The sequence below is a fragment of the Neolamprologus brichardi genome, chromosome 7 (assembly GCF_056152115.1).
Source record: "Neolamprologus brichardi isolate AB-2024 chromosome 7, ASM5615211v1, whole genome shotgun sequence".
NCBI classification, from domain to species: domain Eukaryota; kingdom Metazoa; phylum Chordata; class Actinopteri; order Cichliformes; family Cichlidae; genus Neolamprologus; species Neolamprologus brichardi.
The window spans coordinates 25,517,473-25,545,176 of NC_142110.1; the positions used below are offsets into that span (position 1 = coordinate 25,517,473).

Below are 27,704 nucleotides of genomic sequence, written 5' to 3' on the forward strand. Positions count from 1 at the left end.
CCTATGTAGCCGGTGTATCAGAAAACCTCAAGAGGGTTTTCTCCAAGCATGACATCCCGGTGCATTTCAGACCCAGCAACACGCTCAGACAAAAACTGGTTCACCCGAAAGACAAAACGCCAAAACACAGACTTAACAACATGGTGTATGCTGTACAGTGCAGCGAGGAATGCCCAGACCTCTACATTGGAGAGACCAAACAGCCACTTCACAAGCGCATGGCACAACACAGAAGAGCCACCTCCACAGGACAAGACTCAGCTGTCCATCTGCATCTAAAGGATAAAGGACACTCTTTCGAGGATGCCAATGTTCACATTCTGGACAGAGAGGACAGATGGTTTGAAAGAGGAGTGAAAGAAGCCATCTATGTCCACTGTGAGCGACCATCTTTGAACAGAGGCGGTGGTTTACGACACCAACTCTCTGCCATCTATAATCCAGTTTTGAGATCCCTTCCCAGACGCCTTAACGCCCACTCACATCCTGGGCCATCTGACCTCAGGAATTCGCATGATAAGGTGGGGCCAGGTTTCACAATGAACTCACCCGAAACCTTGGCTGACTGTGACCCACACCCAGTTTCACACCTTGGCTCAGGCGATTAGAGGATCATCAGGGGGTCCTTTTGTCCCTCTGTGGGGGGATACTCCCACTAGGTTTATATCTAGGACTCTCCACTATTTGACCATAGAACTGAAGAAGCTTCTCGGATGAGAGGTGAAACGTCTTCAAGTAACTTAAAGAAGTCCAGACGCTTTTCTTTGCAAGCTCCTTTGACTACGATGACCTGGATGACTGAGAAGAAGTTAGCTCGCTAGTTTACACCTAAACATTTCATACCATGTTCTGACTGAGAGATTTTTGAAACTAATTAAAACGTACAGCTCTGCTACCATTTCCAACATAAATGAAGACAGGAAACTAAACAGCAGTGGCGTTTGCAGGGTTACTGAAGTTGGAATACCTGGTATATAATGTTGTGCTACGTGATTGCTAGCGACACAGCTATGTTAGCATAACATTAGCACAGTGAAGCTGAAGGATGAACGCCAACTTTTTTTCCACTCGATAAAAGTTAACGTGAGGGATTCTGGTGGTTTGGGACAAATGCAATCGCATAGCAGGATGCTATACACGGGCCAAACTTCAGTCAGGAGAACAACTGAGATTATTCATCCACAATACGAGGTTAGTTATTAATATACTGCAACAACATGGGAATAGAACAGCTGCGAGAGAATTCAACATTAATGAATCAATGTTACGGAAGTGGAGGAAGCGCAGTTTTTGGCTTTCCCCATATTTCAAAAGTGCTTCATCTCTTTGCTATGACTGTCGCCCGCTATAATTTGCAAATGATAATGGTTTTAGCCGCTGCGATGCTTTCGACCAAAACAGGCGCAGCTTGATGACATCATCAACATGCGCTATCGCGATAGACCGATATAGTCAAAATCTCTATCGTTGGCCAAATTTATATAGTTTCTATCGTATATCGTTTATATCGCCCACCCCTACTTGGACACATAACCAAAACACATACACATATTTGAAGCTACTGGTGCCCCTGGAGCCCTGCGAGCATCAAGGTGTAGGATTCTCCAGAGACTTGCAGTTGTGCATAAACCACCCCTAACCAATGCTCACAAAAGCTGCAGTGGGCCGAGAACTACATGAAGACTAATTTTAAACAGTCTTGTTCAGTGATGAGTGCAGTGCAACCCTGGATGGTCCAGATGGATGCAGTGGTGGATGGTTGGTGGATGGTCACCATGTCCCAACAAGGCTGCGACGTCAGCAAGGAGGTGGTGGAGTCTAGTTTTGGGCTGGAATCACGGGAAGAGAGCTGGTCGGCCCCTTTAGGGTCCCTGAAGGTGTGAAAAGGACCTGTGCAAAGTATGTGGAGTTTCTGACTGACCACTTTCTTACATGATAGAAAAAGAAGAACTGTGCTTTCCGCAACAAAATCACCTTCATGCAAGACAGTGTAAAATCTCATGCTGCAAGGAATACCTCTGCATCATTGGCTGCTATCAGCATAAAAGGAGAGACACTCATGGTGTGGCCCTCATCCTCCCCTGACCCCAGTCCTATTGAGAACCTTTGGAGCATCCTCAAGCAAAAGGTCTATGAGGGTGGGAGGCAGTTCACATCCAAACAACAGCTCTGGGAGGATATTCTGACATCCTGCAAAGACATTCAAGTAGAAACTTTCCAAAAACTTACAAGTTCCATGGATGCAAGAATTGTGAAACTGCTATCAATTAAGGGGTCCTATGTTAATATGTAACTTGGCCTGTTAAGATGCTTTTGATTGAAATGGCTTTTGATTTCACTAAAATTGATCTACTAATGCTGCAAATTCTACAAATGGCCATTTTCAATTCTCTACAACCTATAAAATGTTTTGACACTCTGTGTTCGTAATAATTTGGAACAGTGCATTTTAAGTTTTTTATTTTTGAAAAACATACTGTTTTCATTGGAAGGTTTGTTCAGTAACATTTGACTTATACTCTAATGGTTGATGACTTGAAAATTATGTTGACTGTCATTTGAATTGACTATTTAGGAAAATCAGAGAAAAATATCATTTGCATAATAATGTGGAACGCAGTGTAGTTCCAGATGAAGCAACAGTAAAAAATTTGCGAAAAACGTTGAAAATGTTTCTAGGACATTGGTCTACAAATGACACATCATGGGGTCGGGATGAATGTGAACAGGTGCAGTAGAGGTAGACACAGGTGTAGGAGTGGTACTCTCCCAGCGGTCCAGGCCACATTCAAAGCTGCAACCCTGTGCCTTCTTCTCACGTCGTTTCATTCTGGCAGAACAAAATTATGATGTAGGCGACCGTAAATAATTTGCAAATAAGTTGGTATTTGAGGAGTGGTGTCACCTACTAGAGGGAGCCGAGCAGCCTTTTCTTAGACGGACAGACCATAGGAATATTACTTACCTGAGGACCACAAAACAACTAAATGCCCGCCAGGTTTGATGGTCACTGTGTTTTTGTAGGTTTTAACTTTTTCCATCTCATACTGTCCAGGTTCTCTGAATATCAAGCCGGATACTCTCTCCCGCCAATTCGCCAAAAACACAGATCACTCACAAGGGGAGACCATCTTACCCACCACCTGCAGGGAGGGTTTAATTTCCTGGGATGCGGAGAAGACAATTCGCCAGGCCCTCCAGGATGAACCTGATCCTGGCACTGGTTCACCTGACTGCTGTTTTGTCCCCTCCTCACACCATTCCACAGTAATCAACTGGATCAACACTGCTAAGTTCGCCTGTCACCCCGGCGTAGGTAGGACCATTTCATTATTAAAATGGTACTTCTGGTGGGAGACCCTGGAAAGGGATGCCCTTTGTTATTTCTTTTAGTGTTATTTGAGTTACTACATTATATGTGTAGTATGACGATGTCTAAGCTGAAAAAGGAATGGGGGAGAAAATTGGAAAAAATATAGCATGTGGCGGCTTGTACCATCTGTGCTAGGAGTAAGAACAGAACTCAACGACCGGCAGGATTCCTTCAACTTTTAACTATTCCCCATTGCCCCTGGTCTCACATAGCCATAGATTTTGTCACTGGTTTACCTGTCTCTTCTGGGAACTGTCATTTTGTCCATATTCGACAGGTTTTCAAAGGCTGCTCATTTCGTCTCCCTGGACAAACTCCCTTCAGACTACTAAGCTCCTGGTTAACCATGTCTTCAGGCTTCATGGCATCCCTTTGGAGATTGTTTCGGAACGGGGACCACAGTTCTCCTCCCATGTCTGGAAGGCCTTCTGCACTGCTCTGGGAGCCAAGGTCAGTCTCAGTTCTGGATACCATCCACAGTCCAACGGCCAGATAGAGAGGCTCAACCAGGAGCTGGAGTCTAACCTCCACTGCCTAACCACTTACATCTCAGCGACATGGTCCTCTCATCTACCTTGGATAGAGTATGCACACAACACCCTCATATCTTCTGCAACTGGCTTGTCCCCCTTTGAAGTCTCCCTAGGATATCAGCCACCCCTATTTCCTGAGGAAGAGGCTGACCTCGCCGTTCCCTCAGTCCAGCACCATCTCCAGCATTGCCACCGCGCCTGGGCTCAGACTCGGAAGGCGTTACTCAAAGCCACCAATCATCAATGCCACTACGCCAATCGGCTAACAGGTATACTCCAAGGCAGCTAAGGATATTCCTCTGAAGGCACTCTCTCGCAAGCTTGCTCCCCACTACATCGGTCCTTACGAGGTTAAGTCCATAATCAGTCAATCAGCTGTCAAGCTTAAACTTCCTGCTACCATGTGCATCCAACCCCCATTCCATGTCTCCCAGCTCAGACCAGTGCACTTCAGTCCCTTATATCGTACTATTGCCTTCCGTGTTTGAATCTGGTCTTGGGTCCAAATCATTGCACCAACCTCCGGGCCCCTGTGACAGCTTAAAACTTTCCTTTTTGACAAAGCTAATAGTTAGAGGTGGATCAGGTGACCCTGAATCCTCCCTTGGTTATGCTGCAATAGGCTTTATGCTGCTGGGGGGTTCCCATGATCCAATGAATGTTTCTCCTTCTCTCACCCATTTTCACTAACCGTGTCTTTATACACCCCTCTCAATTTAACTATGAGTTATTATTAATCTCTGGCTCACTTCCACAGTAAGTATTTTGTCTTGTCTTGCTCCCCTCACCCCCAAACGCTGCGGCAGACAACCACCCCTCACTGAGCATGGGTCTGCCAAGTGCTTGCTCATAGAGGGTCTTCCAATTGCCAGAGTTTCTTTGTATTATTGTAGGGTCTTTACCTTCCAATGTCAAGTTCCTTGAGATGACTGTTGTTGTGATTTCTCTCTATATAAATAAAACTGAAAAAATTGAAACGATTTGTGTCTTAGATTTGAAGGCGCTCCTACATGTTTACAATGGTGATGTATAATTTTTAGCCTCTATGAACTGTGGTGTACACAGAGAGAGCAGTGAAAGTTGTGCTGTCCCCAGTGAAGTGCTATACAGAAGTTGATATTTATCCTGGCGAGGGCAGGAGACAAAAAGAAAGTTGTATATATATGAAATGATACATGTTTACAATATTTGGGATATTCTTTTGTCACAGCAATTGAAATGATGTAGAAATAATGTTATAATGAAATACCACATGGACCTCACTGTCACTGCAGCTGAAATAATAATCTTATAATAAAAAAGCAACATGAATGTAACAATAATAGCAGTACTAATGTCATAAACTAATAGAACGATCACCGAGCACTGTAAAGGTTCAACAGGTTTATTTACAGGATTTTGCAAGGTCAAAGGCAATAACAAAGTGGAGGGTGAGGTGTTAAGAGTTCTAGCAACAGCGGTCTGATATTGCAGGCTGTTTAGTGCACACAAGCACACACACACACACACACACAAACAACAGGGTTCACGGGAGTCAGACTTCATAGCAACAAAAAAAACAAAAGGGGAATCCAAACAATCTGACCAATGACTGAGTTTTTGCTCCAGCCTTAACTAGTGAGCCTAATCACTGATGAGGAGCAGGTCAGTCATCACAGCTGATTGCCAGCAGGTGCGTGTCCAGTGTGAAGAGACAGGAGGAGCCGCACTGAGGAGAGGTAACCATAAACACACCCACATCAAGGGAGAAAAGACAACACAGAGAAACAAAAGCGAAAGGCCATGAGACCATGACAGTTAGTTACAGCAGCAATAATTGTGATCATTATATAGAAGATGAAATATAATAATACTGATAATATATCAGAAAAAAAAAAGCTTTAAAGTCAAAGCAACCACAACTGAATTTTTAAAAGGCAATAAAATATTAATGAAAGAGCAGATAACTCTTCACCAGAGAGACATATTTTGTTATAAAGAGTATTTACACGTGGCCGTGAGCTGAATCAGTGTGTGCTCAATAAGTGGTCCAGAGTATCTATGATGCCTAACAGTTTGTTCAGTGATGGCCTCGCCACCATTTGACAGCCAATCACAGAGCCAGCCTTCCTGTGGCTAGTTAATCAGCAAACTCCAGCAGTTAATCAGCAAACACTGTGCTCACCATAACTGCCTGATAAAAAGCCTCCAGTATTTTGCTGTACATATTGAAAGAGCTCCCTTTCTTGTACACAACCTCTGTGATGGTCTTCTAATTCAGCCTGTCCTAGATGTTGACGACAAAAGTTGTGTTCTATCAATCAGCAAATGGTTAAAATCACCCATAAAAGCACTAAAACGCTTGGTGAGCTGGCATGTCTCACGTCACACATTACCAGTGCATCAGATGATAGCTGAATGTAAAGAAGAACAACAGAGCAGACTAGGGTTTAGAAAGTGGGCGGTAAAATGTGTTTGGTTAGAAGCTCCTAATAACTGAAATACTTGGTTCAACAATGCCATTGACTTCTTCGAGAAATACATAAAAGGGTAAATGTGGTTGATTTCATTTTTTTAAAGGAGTTAAACAGAGTTAAAATGGCTAAAACAACTAAAAACGTCCCTCTTCTTATGCTGTACTGATAAACCCAAAAAGAGACTCAAATGAAGGGAGGCTGGTAGTAAATAACTGGGTTTGCATTGCAAAGGGTGATAAGAAGCTGAGTGACTGTCCAGACTGAGAAGCTGCGGTTACTGGTCTGAGAATATTACTGGGTTCCAGTGGAAGGGGTGGGCCAGAAGGAAAGGAGAGCAGGGCCTGGAGGCACTGCAAGAGGGAGGAGAGAGTTATTTCAGGAGGGGAATATCAGCAAGTCCGCCTTGAATAACTAACTAGATCAAAGGATGGCTAAAGCACATTTGTATTGGAGACTACGATCTGGCAGTGAGGTGGTGGCAGAGCTGGATATTTGTAGACTCTTGATTACTGCAGTTGGTGAGGCTCTGCTCCAGTTCATGGCACCTGTCTCCAGTACTGCAACCAAAGAGCTACACACACACTCACCAGAGTGAGTGAGTGACTGTGTGTGCGTAAGTGTGTGTGGTCAAATAATCCGTTTTTACTTGCGAGGTTTGCTCACCCTGGGAATACAATGGGGGCACAACTGTGCTACATCAGGACTTTGACATGACTGACGGAGTAGATCGCACCCATTGGAGACATTGTGATTCCAACAGACATGAGACAATATGCTTCAGAAGCACATCTACACTCTGCCTCACTAAAAATAGTGTTCGACATTACTGTCACATATCATCTTCACATATCATCTTACTATACTGATATATGCATATACCCTATCTCCTATTTAAGTAAGGGCCATTCTGAATGAAACCCTCCACCGATATTGTCACACATACAGCAATTATTCACATCTATATGCTTTGTTTTGTTTTAAACAGTCATTAAAACCCAGTTCTTTTCATTTTTGTAGTCATTATTCCTGCAAAGGTTCTCCAGTTGTGTTGTTTCACACATCACTCATATGTAACTTCACAGTCACCAAAATTTGTATGAGAATTTTGTCACCATTAAATACACTATGAAGACTGCCCAGAAAACTGCCTGTGGGTGGTGTTTGCTAGTCAAAATTAATGAAATTTCTGTATCTATAACTTTAAGTGTTTATACATTTTAAACTTGTTTAGACTGTTGTTTATAAATCCCTGAGTGAACTATGAATGTTGTGTACTGTAATAAGACTTGCTTGTTATTAAGTTGCTACATTATGTGAAGCACTTTGTAATGTGGCTTTAGGAAGTGCTCTCTCTATAAACACTGCTATTTTATTATCAGTTCTGATTGTAATCAGTTTGATGGACAGTTAAATTGGATAATCTACTTAAGCAGGAAGAGACATTTTGACTTTACTGGTGTGAATAATTCTTTGTGGCTTTCTTTTCTTTGTGACCCCAGTCACAGAAAACAGAACCAATCTACTCCAATCAGAGACATAACAGAAGAACGAGTAACCGAGATCAAAGAGTAATGCTGGCAGAAAATTGTTCATTGGAGATAAATTATCTGTTTATTACAGGAAACAATGTAAGGTCACCAAAACTGAATATAACTTCATGGAAATCTAACTAGTACATTTTAAGAATTAAAGGATGGACAGATTGATGAAGAACATTTCCTAGGAACATATCCAGCACTTTTTGCAGATGAAATGTGCCACGTGAACATATGAGATTCAAGGACCATTAAAAAAAACCACCTTTAGTCAGTTTGACAGTCTGGCTCAATTCAGTAGCTGATAAACTTTGATTTATATTGGACCAACTTCTTGTAAAAGACTACATGTTATGGGCTTGTACATTCCCATCTGTCATCACACTGAAGTGGAGAAAACCTTGTGTTTCATTTTGTGTGTTCCACTAGAAGCACAAACAATTTTGGTGCTTTTTGTCTTAACTGTAGCATGTCATGGTTGAGTTTTTAGTGGTCTAGGTTACTGAGATAGAGAATCATACAGTTGAATGCTTGTCATCTCCGAGACTTAACAGAACATCATCTTGGCATGTGAACCACGCTCTGGTCTTGTCTCATGTTGCCTCATGACTCAACAGGTACACGTCTCAAGTTTCAGTCAGAAAAGTTAGATTAATGATAGGTAAATATGGGGATAAGTGCAGTGATTATTAGAGTAGGGTTTAAAAGCTGTAAACACAATGCATGAATTTCAGGAGCTGCATGACATGATAGATTACACCTAAAGTTAAAGCAGTGCGTAGACATCCAAAAGAGTTGTGTCATGAACAAATATCCCCATGTTTACAGTAGGATGTAATACCACAAGTTCTTTCCACGTGTTTAAAATATTTATAATGGAAAAACATAGTGTCCTACTGGTTTCCAATACTTCTCACTGTGCTAAAGTTACCCAGCAGTAAAAATAATTCCTTCCAGTGAACTCAGTTCAGGTTAACAGGGTTGCTTAGTGACAATGTTTCTCACCAAATAGTTCCTATACTGTATGGAGCCGTAAGACGGAGACTAAGTGCTACCACTGACTTTCAGTATCTAGCATTCTCAGTAAAAGTAAAATATCTCAGTTAACAAGAATATAAAAGGTACAGATGGACACATTTATTTAGATGAACTTATTATTTATTTTTGTTCAGAGTAAAGCGTCATGGTATATTAACAGACATGTTTATTTATCTGAGAATTAAAATGCTTCTGTACGTATTTTTCAGGTCCTGTTTTATTGTCCAACAGTCCAGGAGGAAGGACAGAGGTGACACTGCCTAAAATAACCTTTGGTGTAACTCAGTCCTGGGTGAAAATACCCCACTTCATCACTTGAACTGGATCCCTTTTCAAGTTGCTCAGATAAAACGGTGTGTGTGCCAGCTCTGACAGTTGAGAACACAGACTAAACCAAAGGTGTGTATCTGTATCCAGCCATTTAAAAAAATGACTAATGACGTTCACCTCAGATGTCCAGTAGAATGTGCAGTTTAAACTGGTCTTCATGCTATCTGGGATTGATATAGCTGACAGGGGTTGAACATGTCGCCAGTTTTCTAATATATGTCTAAAGGTGCTATTGACATGAAATTGTAATTGTATGTAAAAAAGAATTCTTAAAAAAATTCTTTTGCAAAAGATCCTCCCCAGCAGAGAAGGCCAGAAAGAGACACAAGACGAAATAGAGCAGCAGTAGCTGCAGGCCTTAAACACACTGAGCCTGCCAACTGATGTCAATTAAATATGACATGTGGCATAACTACATTATCGGTTTTCCATTAAAGCCCAACTACAGCTGAATTTTATTATTTTAGACATAGAATTTACATTTTTTATTAGAGCTATTTTTGATTGAAATGACTCCAAAGTTTAATATGATAAGCTATCATACCTTTAAGCATTAAAGGGCAGAAAATGTAATCACACAGCTGAACCTCTTAGGTAACTTTAACAACTTTGCCATCATGCAGCTTTTGGGTGCATCTGTCTGACTGGGATAGTGTGTGGCTCAGTACTTCCTGTTGATTACCTCTTATTTAAGTATTACTGTGCTGATAACCACAAACATCAACACAAAGTGCAAGATAGCTAGTAAAAACGAGAGAAAGCATTCCAGCAGTATAGAAAGTCCACGTTACACTGTTGAGTGTCCCTTTTAACTATTTTACCATCTCACTATAATTTGGAGACTAGTTCTCACTCATTTTAGAATAGAATAGATTTCCCTTGATGCACAGAGTACAGATATCCAAAGGGACAGCAACTTTAACCTCACTGAAAACAATTATGTGTGCAACAGGAACAGGAGGAGCACATAAAAGAAGGAGAATATGCAGGAATAGGTTTCGTCACAGTAGATATCTTTCTGCAGGTTGTAACTAAGGATATAATTCATTCACTGTTTTCTTTTCTAATGCCACGTGCCACACAAAGTGCAGAACAGCTACCTGAAATCTACTCGAGTAGAGGTTGATTACCTTATTAATAATTTTACATTTGCACTGCGTACAACTCTGGACACTGTAGCGCCTCTGAAAAAGTAGGCTTTTGTCACTTCTTCAAAAAGCTTAACTCCCAGGTTGAAAGTGAGTATTATGCTGCTCTTCTGGCATATACAGCTTTCCGTCAGTACAGAGCGTGTGATATGAGCTTGCATTGACAGGCCCTACGCAGGCTAACTCAGTCAAACATGGCTGAATTAGCACTTTCCAAAAGGCATGAAACCCAAGCTTCTCTCCGGGGATACAGTGCACTTCTAAAATACACAAGCAAACTTTGAGCCACAGGTAAACAGCACAGCTACCTGTGGCAGCACATTCTACACAATGTGTCAGAAAAGTGGTGCACAAGTGCTGCTTTGCTCAAACTGCTCAGTAGTTTATAACCAGTCAAATCTTTGGTCTAATTGTTCCTTTGTTGTTTAACAGCACTTTCTTAGCTAAAGTTAATAGGAGCAGTACAGAGCAGTATTTGGATAAGTAATATTATATATGGTAATGTTGAATATAAAACATTATAAATTAATTCAAATGTGTGTGGAAAGGTTTGATTTCTATTTATACATTTTGATTTGTGACTGTGTGCAGAAACCTAAATGTGAATAAGATTTGTACATGTTATAAGAATCCATTTAAAAAATTCAGCTTTTGAAAGTTAACATTGTTTTATTAGGATGGTCTTTTGCTTTATGTAAGATATGTAAGTAGGCATACTGACCTCTCTTCACTTCATGTATCATTTACACTGTGCTCCGCCTTATGCTATTTCATGGTCTGGGTGCTTGTGCCACCTTCTGGTACATAGCCTGTACAGTTACCAAGACAAAATGATTTTCATCATATCATTACATTTACATTACATTTTATATGTCGGAGTGAGTAGACCTTGAGAATGGCCTCACACATGTATGTGTAGTGTATGCTTTGTTGATTTCTCCTCAGTTTTAACCATGTCTAACCTTATATTTTTGCCCCCTAACCCTACCCCCATCTTATCTCACTAAATCAAATACTATATCAGAAAATATCAATAAATTAGATAAAAATAAAAGATTAAAAGAAGGAGAAAATAATAACAAATATTAATAATAAAACACTTTAAGATGCCACTTAATTAAATTTTTGTTTATTACCACGTGTGAACATAATTGAAAGGTCTATGTCAGTCATCTGTGTTGGTTACTGAACACATCGATGTGCCTTCGGCCAAATATTAAAAGACACCTTTTGTGTTTTAGAGTGAATATAAGATGTACTATGATAGATTTCGTTTTTTGAAGATGGGTTTCCAGCATTCAACTGTCTGGAGTAATGGAGTAATGAGCCTTAACCATTACTGTGTGTAGAAATTTTCTTTACTGTGCCCAAGATTTTTTTAAATGTAAACTTAATGTTGGGTTTATGAAACATGCACTGAGCAGTCTTGTTCTTCAACTGTGCATGTGTTGGTGAATAATTTCTTTTTATAGGGAAACAGATTTGAGGTGCAGCGGAACAAGTAGTGACAACATTGCAAGAGAGAAGCCTCTACTGCTACGAAAACAAAGCAGAGAGAAAGAGAGAGTGATAGTGTTCAAGGAAGAAACCACATAATAAGAAACTGAAAACAGGCGGAGAACAAGGGTCGCCTTATCTCCCAGCCCAAGACGAAAGAATGAGAGCATTTACTAAAAGAAATCATCTGTCATCCAACATCTGTTTAGTGCCACTAAATTAGACTGTATGAACAAATGTTTTTTGTTCATGGCTGTTTATCAAACATGAACAAAGAACAAAAATCCAATACAAAAAACAAAACAAAACAATACAAAAAATTGCTTAAGTTACTTTCCCCTAATAGATTTCTGCGTTAAAAACATGCACACACAAGGAGACAAGTCTTAATAACTTGAATTTAACATTCAGATGAAAGGTCATCTCTCTGTAATACCAGCAAAAACACATGCATGTTTGTAACACTGACGTCAGGCAACAACAATTTTAATCCAATGTTGGCAAGAAAAAGGTTCCTTTAAATGTAGCAGTGACAGAAAGTGCACTGATTTTAGCGTGGGAGGAACCAGTGAGGGTTTAAACTGTCTCTCACAGTCACTGGTCAGGGCAGTTTTTAAAAAAATATATATTATTATTTCAAGTACATATACAATACGGCAATCAGTGCTGCACAAATTCAAAGGATTACAATGAATTGCCAGAAAGAACAGTGATTACAGTAACAATGTAACCATATAAAACAGAAATAATGAATTTTTACATCGATATGTGTACAAATGAGCAAGATGCAAAATTGAGTGAAATGCTGCCTATTAGAGAAAACAAAACAAAACAGACAAACAAAAACAAAGGGGAAAAATATATAAAGTTTCAGTTATTCAATTCAGTGGGAAGATGCTTAAGAATATCATATAGTTTTTGTGGTTTATTTCCTTTAAGTAATTTAAGGATTTTATATATATAGTTTCAATTTGTATAAGAAAGTAACAAACCTGGGGATGTTTTGGTAAATCTACATTTGTGTATGAAAAAATTTGCTATACATAAAATAACATTATCCATCCAACATTGTCCATCCTTCTTATACTGGTCAGGACCAGTTGTCACAGTGACAAAACAGAATTGTACCACTCTGCTGCCATCTCCCAGACTCCGCTGTTTTAGAACAGCGCATGCGCTGGCCGTGACGTCTCGTGACGTGACATTTGAAATGAGCCGGGAAAGTAGCTACTGAGGAAGACTACGATGAAGTGAGAGCAGCTAAATGTGTGAGTGAGCTTAATAATACACTGCGCAATAATACACTGTGTGCACAGGTGTGGGGACGGGATGGCGCTTATGGCAAAGGTTACGCTTCCACCTTCAGTCTGTTCCTACTTGTTACTAACTTCATGGGTTCATAAGATTTCTGTCATACGCTCGTACCTTAAACAGTGTACATGTTGTTTAAGCTCTCATATAGAAAGACTTGTTTGACAACCCGAGCGTACCGATCACGCGCACGGATAGGTTGTTGGCAGTAGAAGCAAACAGGTTTCCGACATCAGTTAGCTGTAACTGCACTGCGTGTGGCTGGCTTTTATAGCTCTTGACCCTTACATTTCAGTGGTCTTCTCCTTCCCTGTCGTTGCTCTCTCTCTCGTTCACTCAGAGTAATGGTGGATTAATAAGTTGTCCTTGTGTAGCGCTTTGTCTTAACACGTAATTTTATGTATTTTCCACAGACTTCCTGTAAATGTTTCAGAATAAGAGCCTGGTTAAGAAATGACTGTGCATTGAAACAGTAACGCCCCTTTAATTTGAAACAGCTACCGGAAGTGCCGAGTTTGTATAAACAAACAAGACTGTAATATGGGTTTTGACAGCATATAAGCAGGAGCCAGACCTTTGGTTTTAGCTGTCCTTTCATTGACACCTATTAAAGTTTATAAGCTGATCTTTTAATAAGTGTTTGACCTGTTTGTTAATCCGTGTGTGGACGTATTCCGGTAACTACGAACAGCACATGGAGTTCATAATTATCAAACTGTCAAAATATAACGTACATTGAGAAAACTCTGACCATTTGTGTATTATTCCACTGGTTTACTCTTCAGATCTCTCTCATAGTGCATTGTCATATTCATGCTACCTTGGTCCATCAAAATTGTCGAAGTGTTTGAATGGAGCCATGAGGGTCATCAGTGTAAAAGTGATGTGTGTCTGACATAATGCGCTCGCTTTAGGAGATGGATGGAGCAGCAGTCTCACATGTCCCATGTCTACAACTTAAATGTTTAAGGTTTTAAAGAAGCAATGTTTTTCGATCTAATTTTCATTGTCATGCCTGTTGCTTTTTCTTCTCCTTAAGCAGTTTGATATCATCAAAGTTCTACTTTAGTTTTGTGCATGACCTTCACCTGCATGCTTGACAGGTTAGAATTTTAAATTCCAATTTTAATGGTTTTAATTTGACCCTGTTTCAGAAAAATGGGCGACCTCGAGGATATCAGCCACCACATTCATGACAGAATAACTTCTATAAAACACATGCTGGATCTGTCAGTTATTGGTATGACATGTCCACTTGTATGAGACTGATGATAGTGTTTGCATCCATGGGAACCACTGCTAAGTTTTGTGACATAAAATGTCCCTCCGCATACAGAATTGCCTCAAAACAAGATGAAGAAACTTGGACAAGAACTGTTTGCCCTGGAGAGACTTCTGGAGGAGTTTGAAAAAGGCGTTGATCAGCAGAAGGAGCACCTGAAGCATCTCAAGGTAAAGTAGAGCCGTTTGTGTATCTGTTGGAACAAACAAGTCCAACATTCACACCAATAAAGAAGAATAAGCTGTGACCGCCATAACTAATTTTAACTACTGCATAAACCAGTTAGTCACTGATACATGCCATCCAGTCAAGCCCCTGAAGTGATATTCATTTTTAGCATGAATGTCTTGTTTTTCCTTTGCTCAGAGTGGACCTTCAGGGGTGACTACATGCACAAAATAGAAATTCATTTCTCCTGACAGTTTGATCAGCAAAATGGCTTTTAAATGTTTTCTAAATGAAAACCTAGATAAACAAAATTTAGTTTCCTTAAAAAGCACCCTTTGAGGATACCAGAATTTTGTGAATGCAGGAAACATGGCAGAGATGAAAACAAATAATGAAATCATCCGGAGTAAAACATTAAGTGAGCGGAGGGTTTTAGGGTTTGACAGTCTCTTTTTCTCACTCAGGAACTTGATGAGGTTTTCCAGAAGCATCTGCAGGATGTTCAGCACATTAAGAACAACATCCCTCCACACATGCCCCGGAAGAAGGGCCTGCTCAAGTGAGAATACCGGCATTGCTTACTTATGTTTTTTTAATGGAAAATGGGGGATTTTATTTTGGATAAAGCAGTATTTCTCTAATGATCTATGAATCAAATATATTTGGCAACCCGCTTCAGCATTTTTACCTTTTTTGTTATGTTACCCTTTCAACAGAATGTTGTTTGTGCTCAATTTTTTACTTCTCTCTGTTTGAAAAATTGGCACTAACTATCCAGCCCGGTCCTTCCTGTCATGGATTTCCATATTGCCCACTTCTCTGCTCAGACTGCTGTTGTAGCAGTCTTTGATATCACTCAGATGCTGAACCACAACTCCCGGTGTTACCATCCAGCTCATGGGGGGCAGCAGGAAGCAGTTGTTGTTGTTGCTCTCTGGAGATCCATCGGATCATGTGCTGCTAAGTGGAGCTTACCAATGCTTCGAGCTGAACTGCAGATGGATTAAGACAACTGACTTCATTACTCTGCTGTTAATCAAAAAGTGCTTGGTTGTTTTCCCCCTGCTCTTCTCAGGATAAAAACAAACGCATTATGTTTGCTTTCAACTGTTGCTGTACCTTGGTTGTAGAGCCCACCACCTTAGAAAATATGCAGTAAATGCTTATGATCTGTTATTTTCCAGAGGAAGCGAACCTGCAATAAATCAGAAAGAAGCTGTAGAGGTTCAGCCAGCAGAAAAAAAGAGCAGCAAGAGTTTTGTCAGAGAGATGGAGTTCGTCACTATGCCAGAGTTTGAGAGCATCCCTCAGTAAGTATAATCAATCACTGTAATTCAAAATGACCTTATGTATGATGATCACCTTTGTGAAACCCACTTAAACAATCTAGGGAGGCTATCTCATTTTGACCGTGAGACTTCCAGGCCATTCTTGGCACAGATGTTTCTGTATACAATGCCAGCTACTTGATTATGGGGTACCATGTATGCCTTGCCTGCTAGGATCTGGCAACGTGTATGCGTGCTAGCTTGTTAATATCATATAATATGCTGGACACCTGTCTCTTCATTATGAGGAGTTTTCATGTCTTCATGTCAGTGGCATCCATTTCCTCTTTATTACAGCTGGGTGTCTGATATCTGCTAGAGAATATTTGATGGCTTGGATCTTTTCCTACTGTTCAGCTGGCTTCTCAGCACCTGTTTTACTTTCTGGAAGTATTTGACTATTTTGCTTTCTGTAGCTCCACCCCTTTGCTTTGGATCACCTTCCGTTTCGTTGCAGTCATTCAGGTGCACATATCCAGTCCAAAGGACATCCCGATATCCTTGCTTTATATCTTGGTGTGGTGGAGCAGTGAGTCGATATCTCGCTTATTCCTGGCCTGCAGGACTAAGCATCTAAGCTCTGGCTGGATCTGCCCTTGTGCTTTTGTGCTTGTGCTACCCGCCAGAGCTCATTTAGAGACTTCTTGTACTTCTTATTCATGTAGGACCTGTGTGTCATGACACCCTTCTGCATTTCTGTTAGTGACTGACATCCTTCCTGAGTTCTCTGATTTTATGACTTCCAGCCGTCATCATAGGGCAGTCTGGCTACAGTCAGCTCAGCAGATGTCATTGGTGGCTGGGCCTCATCTAGTTCAGTTACACTGCTCTATTCTTCCATGGTTGGCTCATTATGCCCATACCGCTCACTATTGCTCCCATAATAGCTGAAGACATAACATGAAACGGTGTTTTTCTGATGTGTGTTCATACAGGTACATGAAAGGACGTGTGACATATGAGCAGCTCAATGCAGCAGTGGAGAGCATCAATGCTGCTGTAGCAGCCAAGTACAAGATTGTCCATCAGTCCTTGAAAACACTCAACAATCACTCACGAAAGCTGCACCAGCGCTTTAAGGACCAAGAGACCAAAGATACAAAAGGTATCCTGCAAACCAAAATTGTGTGCTACTTGTGTACGTCTCAGGAAGACAGAATGGGTGTGTAGGTTTTCAGTCATAGAGGTCATGTTAGTCCAAAGAACTTTCTTTCTTACCAAGCTCCTTAGTTTGCAACAGAAGCCTTTCTTGCTTTAAGATCATATTTTAGAATCATTGTGAAGGTTTTGCTGATCACTTTGAAAGCATCTCTGGGTTTTTCCCCCTATGTTGTCTTTTTAGTGTTTTCAACTAAGCATAGGCTTTTAATGATCCACAGACCTTTCTTCTGCCATTTATTTTGTTTGTTTGTTTGTTTGTTTGTTTTTAAGTATTCATGAGTCATATAAAGCGATATAAAAATCATTTTTGGACTAAACAGAGCAAACAAAACTGTACTGAAAATTAAAAAACAAAGGATACTGGTGTTATACTTGCTTGTTTTTCTTTTGCTTTCAGCTTTGTGGGCGAATCATTAAATGAACCCACATCTCAGATATTTGAGATCACTTTTTTCAACTGGCTCTTTATAAGTACATTATCACATCCATATTGGTCAGTTTCTGAGAAAAGATTGTTTGTAAAACACAAAAGTTTCACAGTTGTGCTTAAATGTTTTGCAGGTCAGTATTTTGTGGTGGAGGATGACATTCGTGAATTTACCCAGATGAAGGTGGACAAACGCTTTCAGGGGATTCTGAACATGCTGCGACACTGCCAGCGCCTCCGGGAGCTCCGAGGGGGAGGACTAACCCGCTACATGCTGCTATGAAAAAGATGCTTTCAGTTAGTTTTTCCTTTTCTCTAGTACACTGCCATATTTGTAAATGGCTTACATAGGTAAATGTCATTTGTTGTGATAGGTAGACATACCAAACATTTAACACGCTTCTGGTATATATATATGTTTGCGTACTTAAACTTCTATGTGTATGTTGTATTGTCATATAGTGTAATAATAGATACTAGTAATAATAAATGGCACATTTTCTCTTCTGTATCATTATGTTGTAATAATGTAATAATATCTTTACATGTCTGAAAGCTTGGTTATGATTAAATTGCTTTTTGTGTTTTTTGAGACTTCATTCAGAGATTTATAGCCCTTTTCCACTAGCACCTCTGCTCAACTCCATTTCAGTCGTTTTCCATTACAATTAAGTACCACCTATTGTGCATGAGGTCATTACAGCAACTTTCCTGAAACTCCTGAGATATCATTTGTAAGCAACACAAACATCACAAGAATGGAAGATGTCGTAGCAATAGCAGAGACGCTAGCAGAGCCAAAGACCACAAACCTGCCACAAGGTTAGACAAAGGGTAATACTGTCTGCTCTGGGACTACCCCAGGGTTACCTGGTAGTGGTTTATGGAATAAAAATTCTGTTCCAGACTGAAAACTTTATATTCCAGAGGCCGCTGGATTAAAATGGAGGCTCTCTTTGTTGGTGCCATGGTGAATCCTGGTATCAGAGCTCCAATGGTCATTCATTATCTTACTTTAATGCGTGACTGGTAGAATAACTCACATGCTTAACTCTGGAAGAACACACTCCGAGTTGATTAAAGTAAAGGTGATCAATCTCTTGATACTCAGAACAGAAGTTATGGTCAGGCTCAGCCAGAATGAGTGTTCACCCAGGGCGCCAAACAGGCTAGGACAGCCACTGACCACGAGGGGTTAGTCTGAGGAGCTCAGCGCCACAAGTCCCTGCATGTGTGCCCCTGTGGGCAGTCTGCTGAAAGTAATTTTATATATATATGTATATATATATATATATATATATATTGCTTTTCTGCCTAAGCCTGAACCCCCCTCAGTCCACTCCACACCAATCCACACCACGAGGATCTACAGGAACGACATCAGAATGTCATTCGGACTGGCGAAGTGTAGTTGGATGGTAACAAAGAGAGGGAAGGTAGTCAGAACTGAGGGGATTGTAATACCGGACAGTTACAAGTACCTGGAAATCCTAGGCAAATGGGAACCTTAAAGAGGCCGCTAGAAAAGCTGCAAATAGCTGCCGACAGTGAGGCAAGTGCTGTGGAATCAGCTGAATGGGAAAAACAAGATCAGGGCTATCAACACCTACGCCCTGCCCGTGATCAGGTGCCCTGCCTGGATAATAAGCTGGCCAAAGGAGAAGACAGAAGCCACTGACATCAAGACGAGGAAGCTCATCACCATGCATGAAGGATTTCACCCCAAGTTCAGCATCCTGAGACTGTATGCTAAGCGGAAGGAAGGATGCCGGGGACTGGTGAGTCCAGGATGAGGCAATGAACATCCACAAATACATCAGGAAAATGGCCACAACTGACTGTGTGCTTAGTGAATACCACAGGTGGTAGAACCCCGAGAAAGAAGAGGAGCAAGAGGGGGAGCTATCAAAGATGGCCCTGAGATAATCCACACAAAACAGCAGGGTGCAAGATACTAGCAGGCAGGTCATACATGGAATGCCGTAACCAAGTAGTGTACAGAAACATTTGTGTGAGTATGGCCTGGAAGTCCTGGCCATAGTCAATGTTTGTTTTTGTTTTTGTTTTTTGCCTGTCCCGTTTGGCTCTTTTGCCATCAGAATTGTCTAAAGGCTATAAATTGTCTATAAAAAAAAAAAAAAGAATTGTCTAAAGGCGAAGAAAGATGCCCAACGGATTTACTTTACCAAATGGACCATCCCAGCCTTGCCGTAATGGTCTATTTGATTCACCTTTGCTTTTATTGTTTATTTTATTTTATTTTCACTTGCTAAATACGGGACAGACTTGACTGGGGAAAAGAAAGGGGAGAAAGAAAGAAGGAAGGAAAAACAGCAGAGAAGAGGGACGGGGATAAAGGGCAAAAAACAAAAACCAACAAAATAAGCAGACAAAAAATACATATATCAATCACCTGGATCACCTGTTGAGAAAGAAAAAAGAGAAAACAAGCAGAAGAAAAAGAGAGCAATATAATAAACAACATCACGATGATCTATGGGAATATAACAGTAAATACTAAATATTAAACATTATTGAGCAGCACGTAAGATCGACAGTGCTCACTTTACTGTGCTGGGTAAAGGCACACTGTGCGGTCAGTGTGCTCTGGTGTACTCTTGTTCGTGTACCACGAGCAGTAGCGGTTTTAGATACGGGCGACATGGGCGGTTGCCCGGGGCGGCATCGTGGTGGGGGGTGGCATCACGGGCATTGGCAAAAAAAATAAAAAATGCTCGTACTCATGCTGCCCCAACCTCAGCCAGCGCATATTGGGAATGGTACAGGCACCGATTGGTTTTCTATCGCCCATTTACTGGGAGTAAGGGCGCCCTCCGTTTGCAAGGTGCGCCTGCTGCTTGCAGCACTGGGAGGAGAGGGCGGGGCGGCGGGGGATTCTCTGGCTGGCTGGAGCAGCATCTAATAACCAACTCGGAAAATAAAACAAAATAAAAACAAACCAACAAACACGAAAACACCAGACATTATGATACAGACTTATAATTTGCACTGGTGTTTTTTTGAAATTCTATACACGAAAAGTGAGCGAGAGAGCCCTCGGTGCGCCTGCTCGCTGCTGAAGTCAAAGTAAACTTTATTGTCATCTCCGCTACATACAGTCCAGTATATAAAGAGACAAGACAATGAGGCTCCAGTTACAGCAGTGCAAGTAAACAAACAATATATATAAGAAGAGTAAGAAAATAAATATACACTTTAGGACCAGGGGTAAAGGGATCAATAACAATTTAAAATTTAAAATTTACAGTTTACAACTGTACAAGTCTCACACACAACCTGTCGAAAGGTGCTTCCAAATAGAGCACATTTCATTTATAATGTTGTAAATCCAAGACCATTATGTATTCATGATTTGAATCCTGGGCTGTGTGAAATCCCTGAAATAAACCTTAGACAAAGTGAATCTGTGAACTAAGGTTATGTTGTGGTGATCCTGGGGTTGAGGGATGGGTGTTCATACTGGAGTGCAAAATTAAAACCAATGGAAGATGGACAAGAAAAGTTCAAAGCCATCAGGTCCTCAGTTTAGAAAAAAGAGAAAAGAAGAGGAGAAACGAGCAAAAGATACAGGTAAGCAGATGTGTTATTGGATAATGGCAGGTCATCCTGAAACAATCAGAATCAGAATACTTTATTAATCTCTAAGGAAATTAAATAAAAATAGCAACAGTAACAGACTAAACTCCAAACAATACATTATCTTACAGATTTTAATATTAATTAGTCATTGTCAATTGTTGATTTGTCTTGTTCTCATTGTATGACGAATTATGATGATGGCTGTTTGGTGGCCATTTGCATACTATGCATACTCTCTCTCTCTTCACATGTGTGTGTGTGTGTGTGTGTACACAACAGTTTTATGTTAATGTACAATCCTTAATATGTTTTGAGTGTGTGTGTGTGTGTGGGGGGGGGGGGCGCCAGAATGAGTGTTCGCCCAGGGCGCCAAACAGGCTAGGACCGCCACTGACCACGAGAGGTCAGTCTGAGGAGCTCGGCGCCACAAGTCCCTGCATGTGTGCCCCTGTGGGCAGTCTGCTTGTTCTCAGTGTACAAGCCCACTGAATTGAGCTGGAACAACTTGTCACAGCTCGTTACTGATCCACGAATCTGCGCAGGGTCCCGGGGTACAGCAGGAAGAGGCTCCCCTTCAAAGTAAAGCAGTTCCGTGCGTCACAGCGCTGTTTGTCTCCGCGGTGATTTCACTCGAAGCTGAGTTCAGGAAACCGATACAGCACAGACTCCGTCCTCATGGACCTGGAAACAGCTCAGCACAGTGAGCCGTGTCTGCCTCTGTGAGGGAGCAACAGGCTGATTTCTGCCTCAAACCACCGCAGCGAGGTAAGCAGAGCCGCACAGCAGGGCAGCTGTCCGCAAACAAAGCGCTTGTCCTGGTGTGTGTGTATGTGTGTTTGTTTGTGCGCGCTGTTTGGTTCTCGGTCAGCCTTCAGTTCAGCTTTCAGCTTCTCCAAAACTGGAGAAGTCAATATCATAAAGCGTCTTAGTAAGGTATGAAAAAAGCCCTCTGAAAATGAAGAATACTTACTATAAAAACACAAATAATCCGATAAAGTAAAACAGTACGGTAGAGCTCAGTAAACCCATTAGAGAATAATTAGGAAAATGTAAAAGGTTTAAAATAAGGTGCAGTAAAAATATATGAGGAGTGAGGAGAGAACAGGAGTCTGCTGGGCAGATGTCACACGAGGTATGAAAGAGTTCGTGCAGGTTTTGAAGAGCTGATTACTGACACACACAGCTATGCTATGGGTGTATGAGGCCTGATGGGAGGGAGCTTTGCAATCTGGCCATTCTCTTTCCAGCTGTTAGCTTTTCTCTCTCAGTACAGTTGAGCTGCTTGCTCAGCACAGGCATGCTTCCATTCATGCCAGCCTTTCCTGCTCCAACCCCGGAGGTGAAAAGATCATCACCACCATCGCTCATACTCACTTTATTAAGCAGTTGTTCCTGCACTGCAGACAGTGCATTTCTGTCTATTCATTTGGCAGAAAATTTTTAATTACCACTTCTAACAGTGGTAGAAAACACCCTCTTCCTTTGAGGACTAACCCGAGAAGCATGCTGATGTACTGAAGGCGGTGCACTGCGTCAGTGCTCTAGGTAGAGGGTCGCCACAGCGCATCATCTGCCTGCATCTCACCCTGTTCCATGTAACATCCTCCACTTGTAGCGCAACCTCTGCAAGTTCTCCTTCACTGCATCCATCAATCCACTCTGAGCTCTTCCTCGTTTCCTCCTACCTGGCAGCTCTAGATTGAGCATCCTTTGTTCAAACCAGCTCAGCGTCGCCTTTCTTGTTGCAATGTGTCTCTCACAAATCATGACACTCATTACCACTCACTCCACCCTGCCTTGACTCTCTTCTTCACCTCTCTTGTACACTTTGCTTTAGAAGGTTGATCTCAATGATTGTAGGGTCTGTCTTACAATATAAAGCATACCTCCACCTCTCCAGGCTCTCCTCCACCTGCTCTCTGTTCTCACTACAAATAGCTATGTCGTCTGCAAACATCACAGATCCACAGAGCCTCCTGCGTGAGCTCATCTGTCACCTTATGTGTCACTTCTGACTTCTGAGATGACCAAAAGTTTACAAAGTGAATTTAATATGTTATTTGTTTGGACCCAAAATGTGTGATTGAGCCTGTGAATTCATTAGAGAGCTGCTTTCACATAGAGTTGTGTAGGCTCAAAAGTCATGCTTTAGTTACAGGTTGTTCCCTGCTGACCAGCTTTAAGGCACTTTCTTGTTGGCTTCACTTCTCAGATCAAGAAGCTGTCCATCTTTTATACCGTTTGAGCTTGTGTTTATGTAATTCACATTCAGCTCACGCTGCCTTTTGACTTTTCCTTCAACTCATCACCTTTTCCATCAAGACAAATTAAACATGATTAGGAAAAGGCAGATGAGGGAATCTGTTGATGAGCTAATAAGGGTTAAGAGGTTTACCACAGAAGAAGAACCAAGCAGTTGGACATTCTCTGTTCTTGCTTTAGAGCCTAACGGAGGGACCGTATTGATCATGGTCTTAGCTGCTCTTCCGCACACAGTTAGTGAGCAGCTGGATCGTCTGTCTGTTTCAGATCAAGTGCGGAAACCGGGGAATCTGCAAAATGAGCAGGCCTCCTTCATGCTGACAGACGGGCGGAGTGCTGTGTGGATGTTTCAGAAATCTTTGAGAACATGTGCTGTCAAGCACTCCTATTTAGAGCTTTATCTTACAGGCTCTTTAAAAGGCAGAAGCACACACTGTTGCTTTTCTCCGGTCTGTCTGTGGCTCTGTCACACAGCAGTCAGCCGTGCTATGTGGAGTTAACCAGTGCTGCATGCTTTACTGTTGAGTCATGCTCTCTCACTCTGCTAGCATGTCTTCTGAACGCTGTATTTGTTGTTCTGAGTCGTACTTGTTCTGGGTGTTGTGATGCACAGCAGTGCAGTGTGTGCTTTCTTAAATAAATGATTGCGTGAGACATAATGCAGATGAATGCTACGTGCTTTACTTTCTCGTTAGTGTGACCTTGAAGTTGACAGGAACTAGAGAACAGAGTACAGACTAATGTTCCAGCTGCAGTCCAAGACAGTGGAGTTTGAGTCCATCCAACCACAGGAGGACAGACCGTGCGGAGAGGCAGCTAGGTGATACTGAGGTCAGCCGGTAAGAAAACATGAGATGGAAACAGCTGACTCCCTGATATGTTGGCTGTTCTTCATTTCTAGCTTTTTATCTTATTTCTCTCGGGCTCCTTAGCTGGTTAGCAGCAGCTAAAATTTCTTAAAAGCTAAGTTGATGGCCAGTGACAGTGTTCTCTCAGATGGATTAAAAAGTAGAAATTAAAATGCTTGTATGAGATGTCAGAAGGTGCCGGTGTACACGACTGTGTGCAGACAGTCCACACAGGCCCAGCCGTTACTGCAGTCTAACACAGCGTCACCCATTGCTGTGCTTTTCGGATCCCACTGACTGATTCAGTTTTTTTCCGAAGAGAGTGTAAGCCAGGTTTCATTTCTCTGTACACAGTCTACAGATGCCCCCTGAATGCAGCACAGGCTGGTGGTGACAGAAAACAAGTTCAGGATTGGGAATGCATTCGTGCCAGTGACCACAGGAAATGCACAGACACAAAAGTTATTAAAATGTTGTGACGTCACAGCGAGCAGACGTGTTTCCTCTCAGGCGTCTTTAAAGTGAACTCGACACTGTCGGAGCACGGCTGATGTTTTTTAGGAGGTCCTGCGTAGCGCTTGTATGTTGTGCTGTGACTGCAGCAGTAATAGAGACAAACAGTCTGAAAAGAAGCTCCCTCAGTCTACATCGTAACTGTTCCCATAGCGAAGCAGGACAGACAGAGGTTGTTGCTTTGTGCCGTAGGCACATACACGAACAGCTCTCATTAAAATCCTCTTTTTGGGTTTTTTGTCTCATGCTTCATTTTGCTGAAAAAGGCAAAGGTATCAGAAGCGTCTGCTCTGTGGTCTTATCAGAGTGCCGATGTCACTGAAAGCACGCTCTCCTGCACGCCATGTCACCATGCTAGTGCTGTTCACAATACTACCAAAGCAACACTAACAAAGTTTCAGGAGAAAAGTCGGTCCATGTGCAGCCTTGTTGTTTCAGTGATGATTCTGCGGGCTGATCTGTGCTCCTAATGAAGCCACTGTGTCACCCCTGTGGAATTTGGCACATGTATAAATATCTTTGCAACAGTAATTGCCTGCAAGTGACAGCAGCCAGAGCTCAGCTGTGTGATTGCATCTGAGGTCAGGATAGTTTGACTTGAATCGCCCAGACACGTATACTGGCCAGTTTGTGCTAACATGAAAATAACAAGTGAAGCAGAGACGTAGTGGATGGTGTGTAAGCCTTCACAAAATCCAAACCCATGACTTATAAAGATTCATAACAACTGTACAAGGATGATTTTATAAATCACTTGTATTTTCACATATTGTGAGATTTGCATAAACTTCAGCGTGTAAAGTTTGAGCTGTGAACATCTTACTGCTGCCATTCTTCCCCAGCAGCAAGAGCGCCTCCCAGAAGTCCACTTCCACAAAAGTAGGTCACAATAGTCCCAGAGATGCACCCAGCAGTCACTTTGTTAGTCACTGCCAGTTACCACAAACACTCGAGCACAGTCCTCTGTCAGTGATCAGGGTTAGGGAATTACTTTTTCACACATGGCCAGGATAGCTTTGATGAATAATCATTTAATAAATGCATTTTGGTGTTTACTCAGGTTATAGTTGACTAATATGGAAATTGGTTTGATGATTTGAAACATGGAAGTGTGACAAATATGCAAATAACTAAGAAATCGGGAAGGGGCCAATAGTTTTTCACAGCGCTGTCTGCAGTAGTAAAACTCTGCTGCCATTGGCTGCGTCTCTCTGTCATTCTGTCATTGTTCCTGAGGGCGGGAGCAGCAGCAGTCCCAGATTGATTTAAAGCTCCAGACACTGAAACAGTCAGTTAGAGCCCAAAACCACAGTCTGCACACACGTTCACAGCACGGTCTGTGTGCGATTCTTTCTGAAACTTTGGATATATATTCTCGGCACCTGAGACACTGACATTAGTAATTCCTGGAGTTATAGGGGCTTAAAGTCTGCATGATTAAGTGGGCGTGGCCTCTTTGACAGGTGGATGGTGTCAAAGAGTTGAAGTCCCAGAGCCGGACCTCTCATCGGACCTCTTTGTGCTCTTTGCTGACAGACAGTCATAAAGCCTGTGCTCCACTTTTCAGTGAAGTCCTGACTCTTTGTTTGATCCTTTCACTCAGTCTGTGCATTGCACCGATGCAGGCTGTGGATGTCGCTTGCTAACCAAGCTAGCCTTGTTAGCTGATCACTTGGAAGGATTGTTCCAATACTGAATCACAGCATTGAACAACAGAACTGTAGCATGGGAATACTAATAAAAAGAGCGAGGTTCATTATTGTTGTTGCTTTTTGTCATTAGAATCGAGTCATTCTGGATGGCACACAGGTAGAAGCAGCTCTGGTTCCAGTGCAGTGACATTGTGGTGTATTTTTTTGGACCTGTCACTCTGACAAAAAATAATAACAGGATAACAATATGAAATAAATTTTATTCAGAGACCATAGTTTACATAAAATTTGTCCAAAACATAGTATGTTTATTTCATTGTTTCATTTCATTTTATTTTATGTCCTCATCTGCTAAACACGCTGTAACGTCCTTCTCTTTAAACTGAATTATTTGTCCAGTTCTCTGCCTAATGTGATGTTGTATGTCATTCCAAAATATTCTGGCATATACACACTGTTAAAAATAGCTGCTGAGTAATTCCAATTTATAATTAGCAAAGAACAAGAGTAGTTAAGCTTAGACCTCTCCAGTGTCTTTTAACCGAGTATATATTATGTAGTATTTAAAAGGAGCTTCCATCCATGCCAAGATACTGAACCCTGATTTGCCCCTAATGCATCCACTACAGTGTGAGTGCGTGTGTGAATTTTAAACAAAAGCTCTTGTATGGATGTGTGTGACTGAGGGGATGAGGCTTCTAGTAAAGTGCTCAGAGTAGAAAAGCACTATGTCAGTTCATATATTAACCAGTTCTCCTGTGTCTGTCTGGACTTGTGTTCACAAGTATGAATGTAAATGATGAACAAAATATAAAGATTACGTAATATTCCCCTCTTCACCATCTATCAAATTTTCTATGCAGCAACCCACCCTGAGGTTGAGAGACGGGGTGGGCTATACCTTAGACAGGTCAACAGCCCTGAGATGAGCTGTGGACATACTCACATATTGGCCTGTGGCCAGTAAAGAATCACCAGTTTGTCTTTGGAATGTGTGACGAGGCACCCGGAGGAAACCCCAGCAGGCACAGAACATGTCCACGCGGCTGCTTTGAAGCAGGCATGGTAAGCTTCATATATAGTATGCTGTTGAAAGCACAGTGACTCGTAGGACATGCACAATTGCAGTGAGTATAGCCTTGACATTTCCTATATTGTTGCCGTACGTTGTAAAATGATTAAATAAGGTTGGTTGTTGAGAGATCCACAGACAGACACTTAGACAAGTGATGAAACTGATAT

At 41.6% G+C, this 27,704-nt stretch overlaps 2 protein-coding genes across 7 annotated transcripts in view; both read left to right on the plus strand.

Moving 5' to 3' along the window:
* Positions 1–13,086: 13,086 nt before the first annotated feature.
* Positions 13,087–18,142, plus strand: ska1 (spindle and kinetochore associated complex subunit 1). 2 transcript variants are annotated; one of them, XM_006782275.2, is made up of 7 exons: positions 13,087–13,178; positions 14,376–14,461; positions 14,558–14,673; positions 15,136–15,230; positions 15,856–15,981; positions 16,935–17,104; positions 17,722–18,142. In XM_006782275.2, exons 2-7 carry the CDS (start codon positions 14,380–14,382, stop codon positions 17,868–17,870), a joined length of 738 nt encoding a protein of 245 aa, XP_006782338.2. In that variant the 5' UTR covers positions 13,087–13,178; positions 14,376–14,379; the 3' UTR covers positions 17,871–18,142. The 2 variants fall into 2 exon arrangements, with proteins under 2 accessions (XP_006782338.2, XP_087700536.1); XM_087844410.1 differs by lacking the exon at positions 14,376–14,461 and having other exon boundaries at positions 13,090–13,178.
* Positions 18,143–21,610: 3,468 nt separating this feature from the next.
* Positions 21,611–27,704, plus strand: part of LOC102796311 (uncharacterized) — a 65,467-nt gene continuing 59,373 nt past the window's right edge. For 4 of the 5 annotated variants that reach the window (XM_087843361.1, XM_087843365.1, XM_087843364.1 and 1 more), the window contains exon 1: positions 21,611–21,952. The gene's annotated coding sequence lies outside the window, so the exon portion shown is untranslated. Of the gene's footprint in view, positions 21,953–27,325; positions 27,528–27,704 lie in introns of all 5 variants that reach the window. The other variant, XM_087843362.1, reaches the window with a different exon arrangement.

Excerpts from the sequence above, each read along its gene's own strand:
- ska1 (XM_006782275.2), top strand. The coding sequence starts at position 14,380 with ATGGGCGACCTCGAGGATATCAGCCACCACATTCATGACAGAATAACT. Across the intron at positions 14,674-15,135 it reads AGCACCTGAAGCATCTCAAG|GAACTTGATGAGGTTTTCCA; the intron begins GTAAAGTAGAGC and ends TTTCTCACTCAG. Across the intron at positions 15,982-16,934 it reads GAGTTTGAGAGCATCCCTCA|GTACATGAAAGGACGTGTGA; the intron begins GTAAGTATAATC and ends GTGTTCATACAG.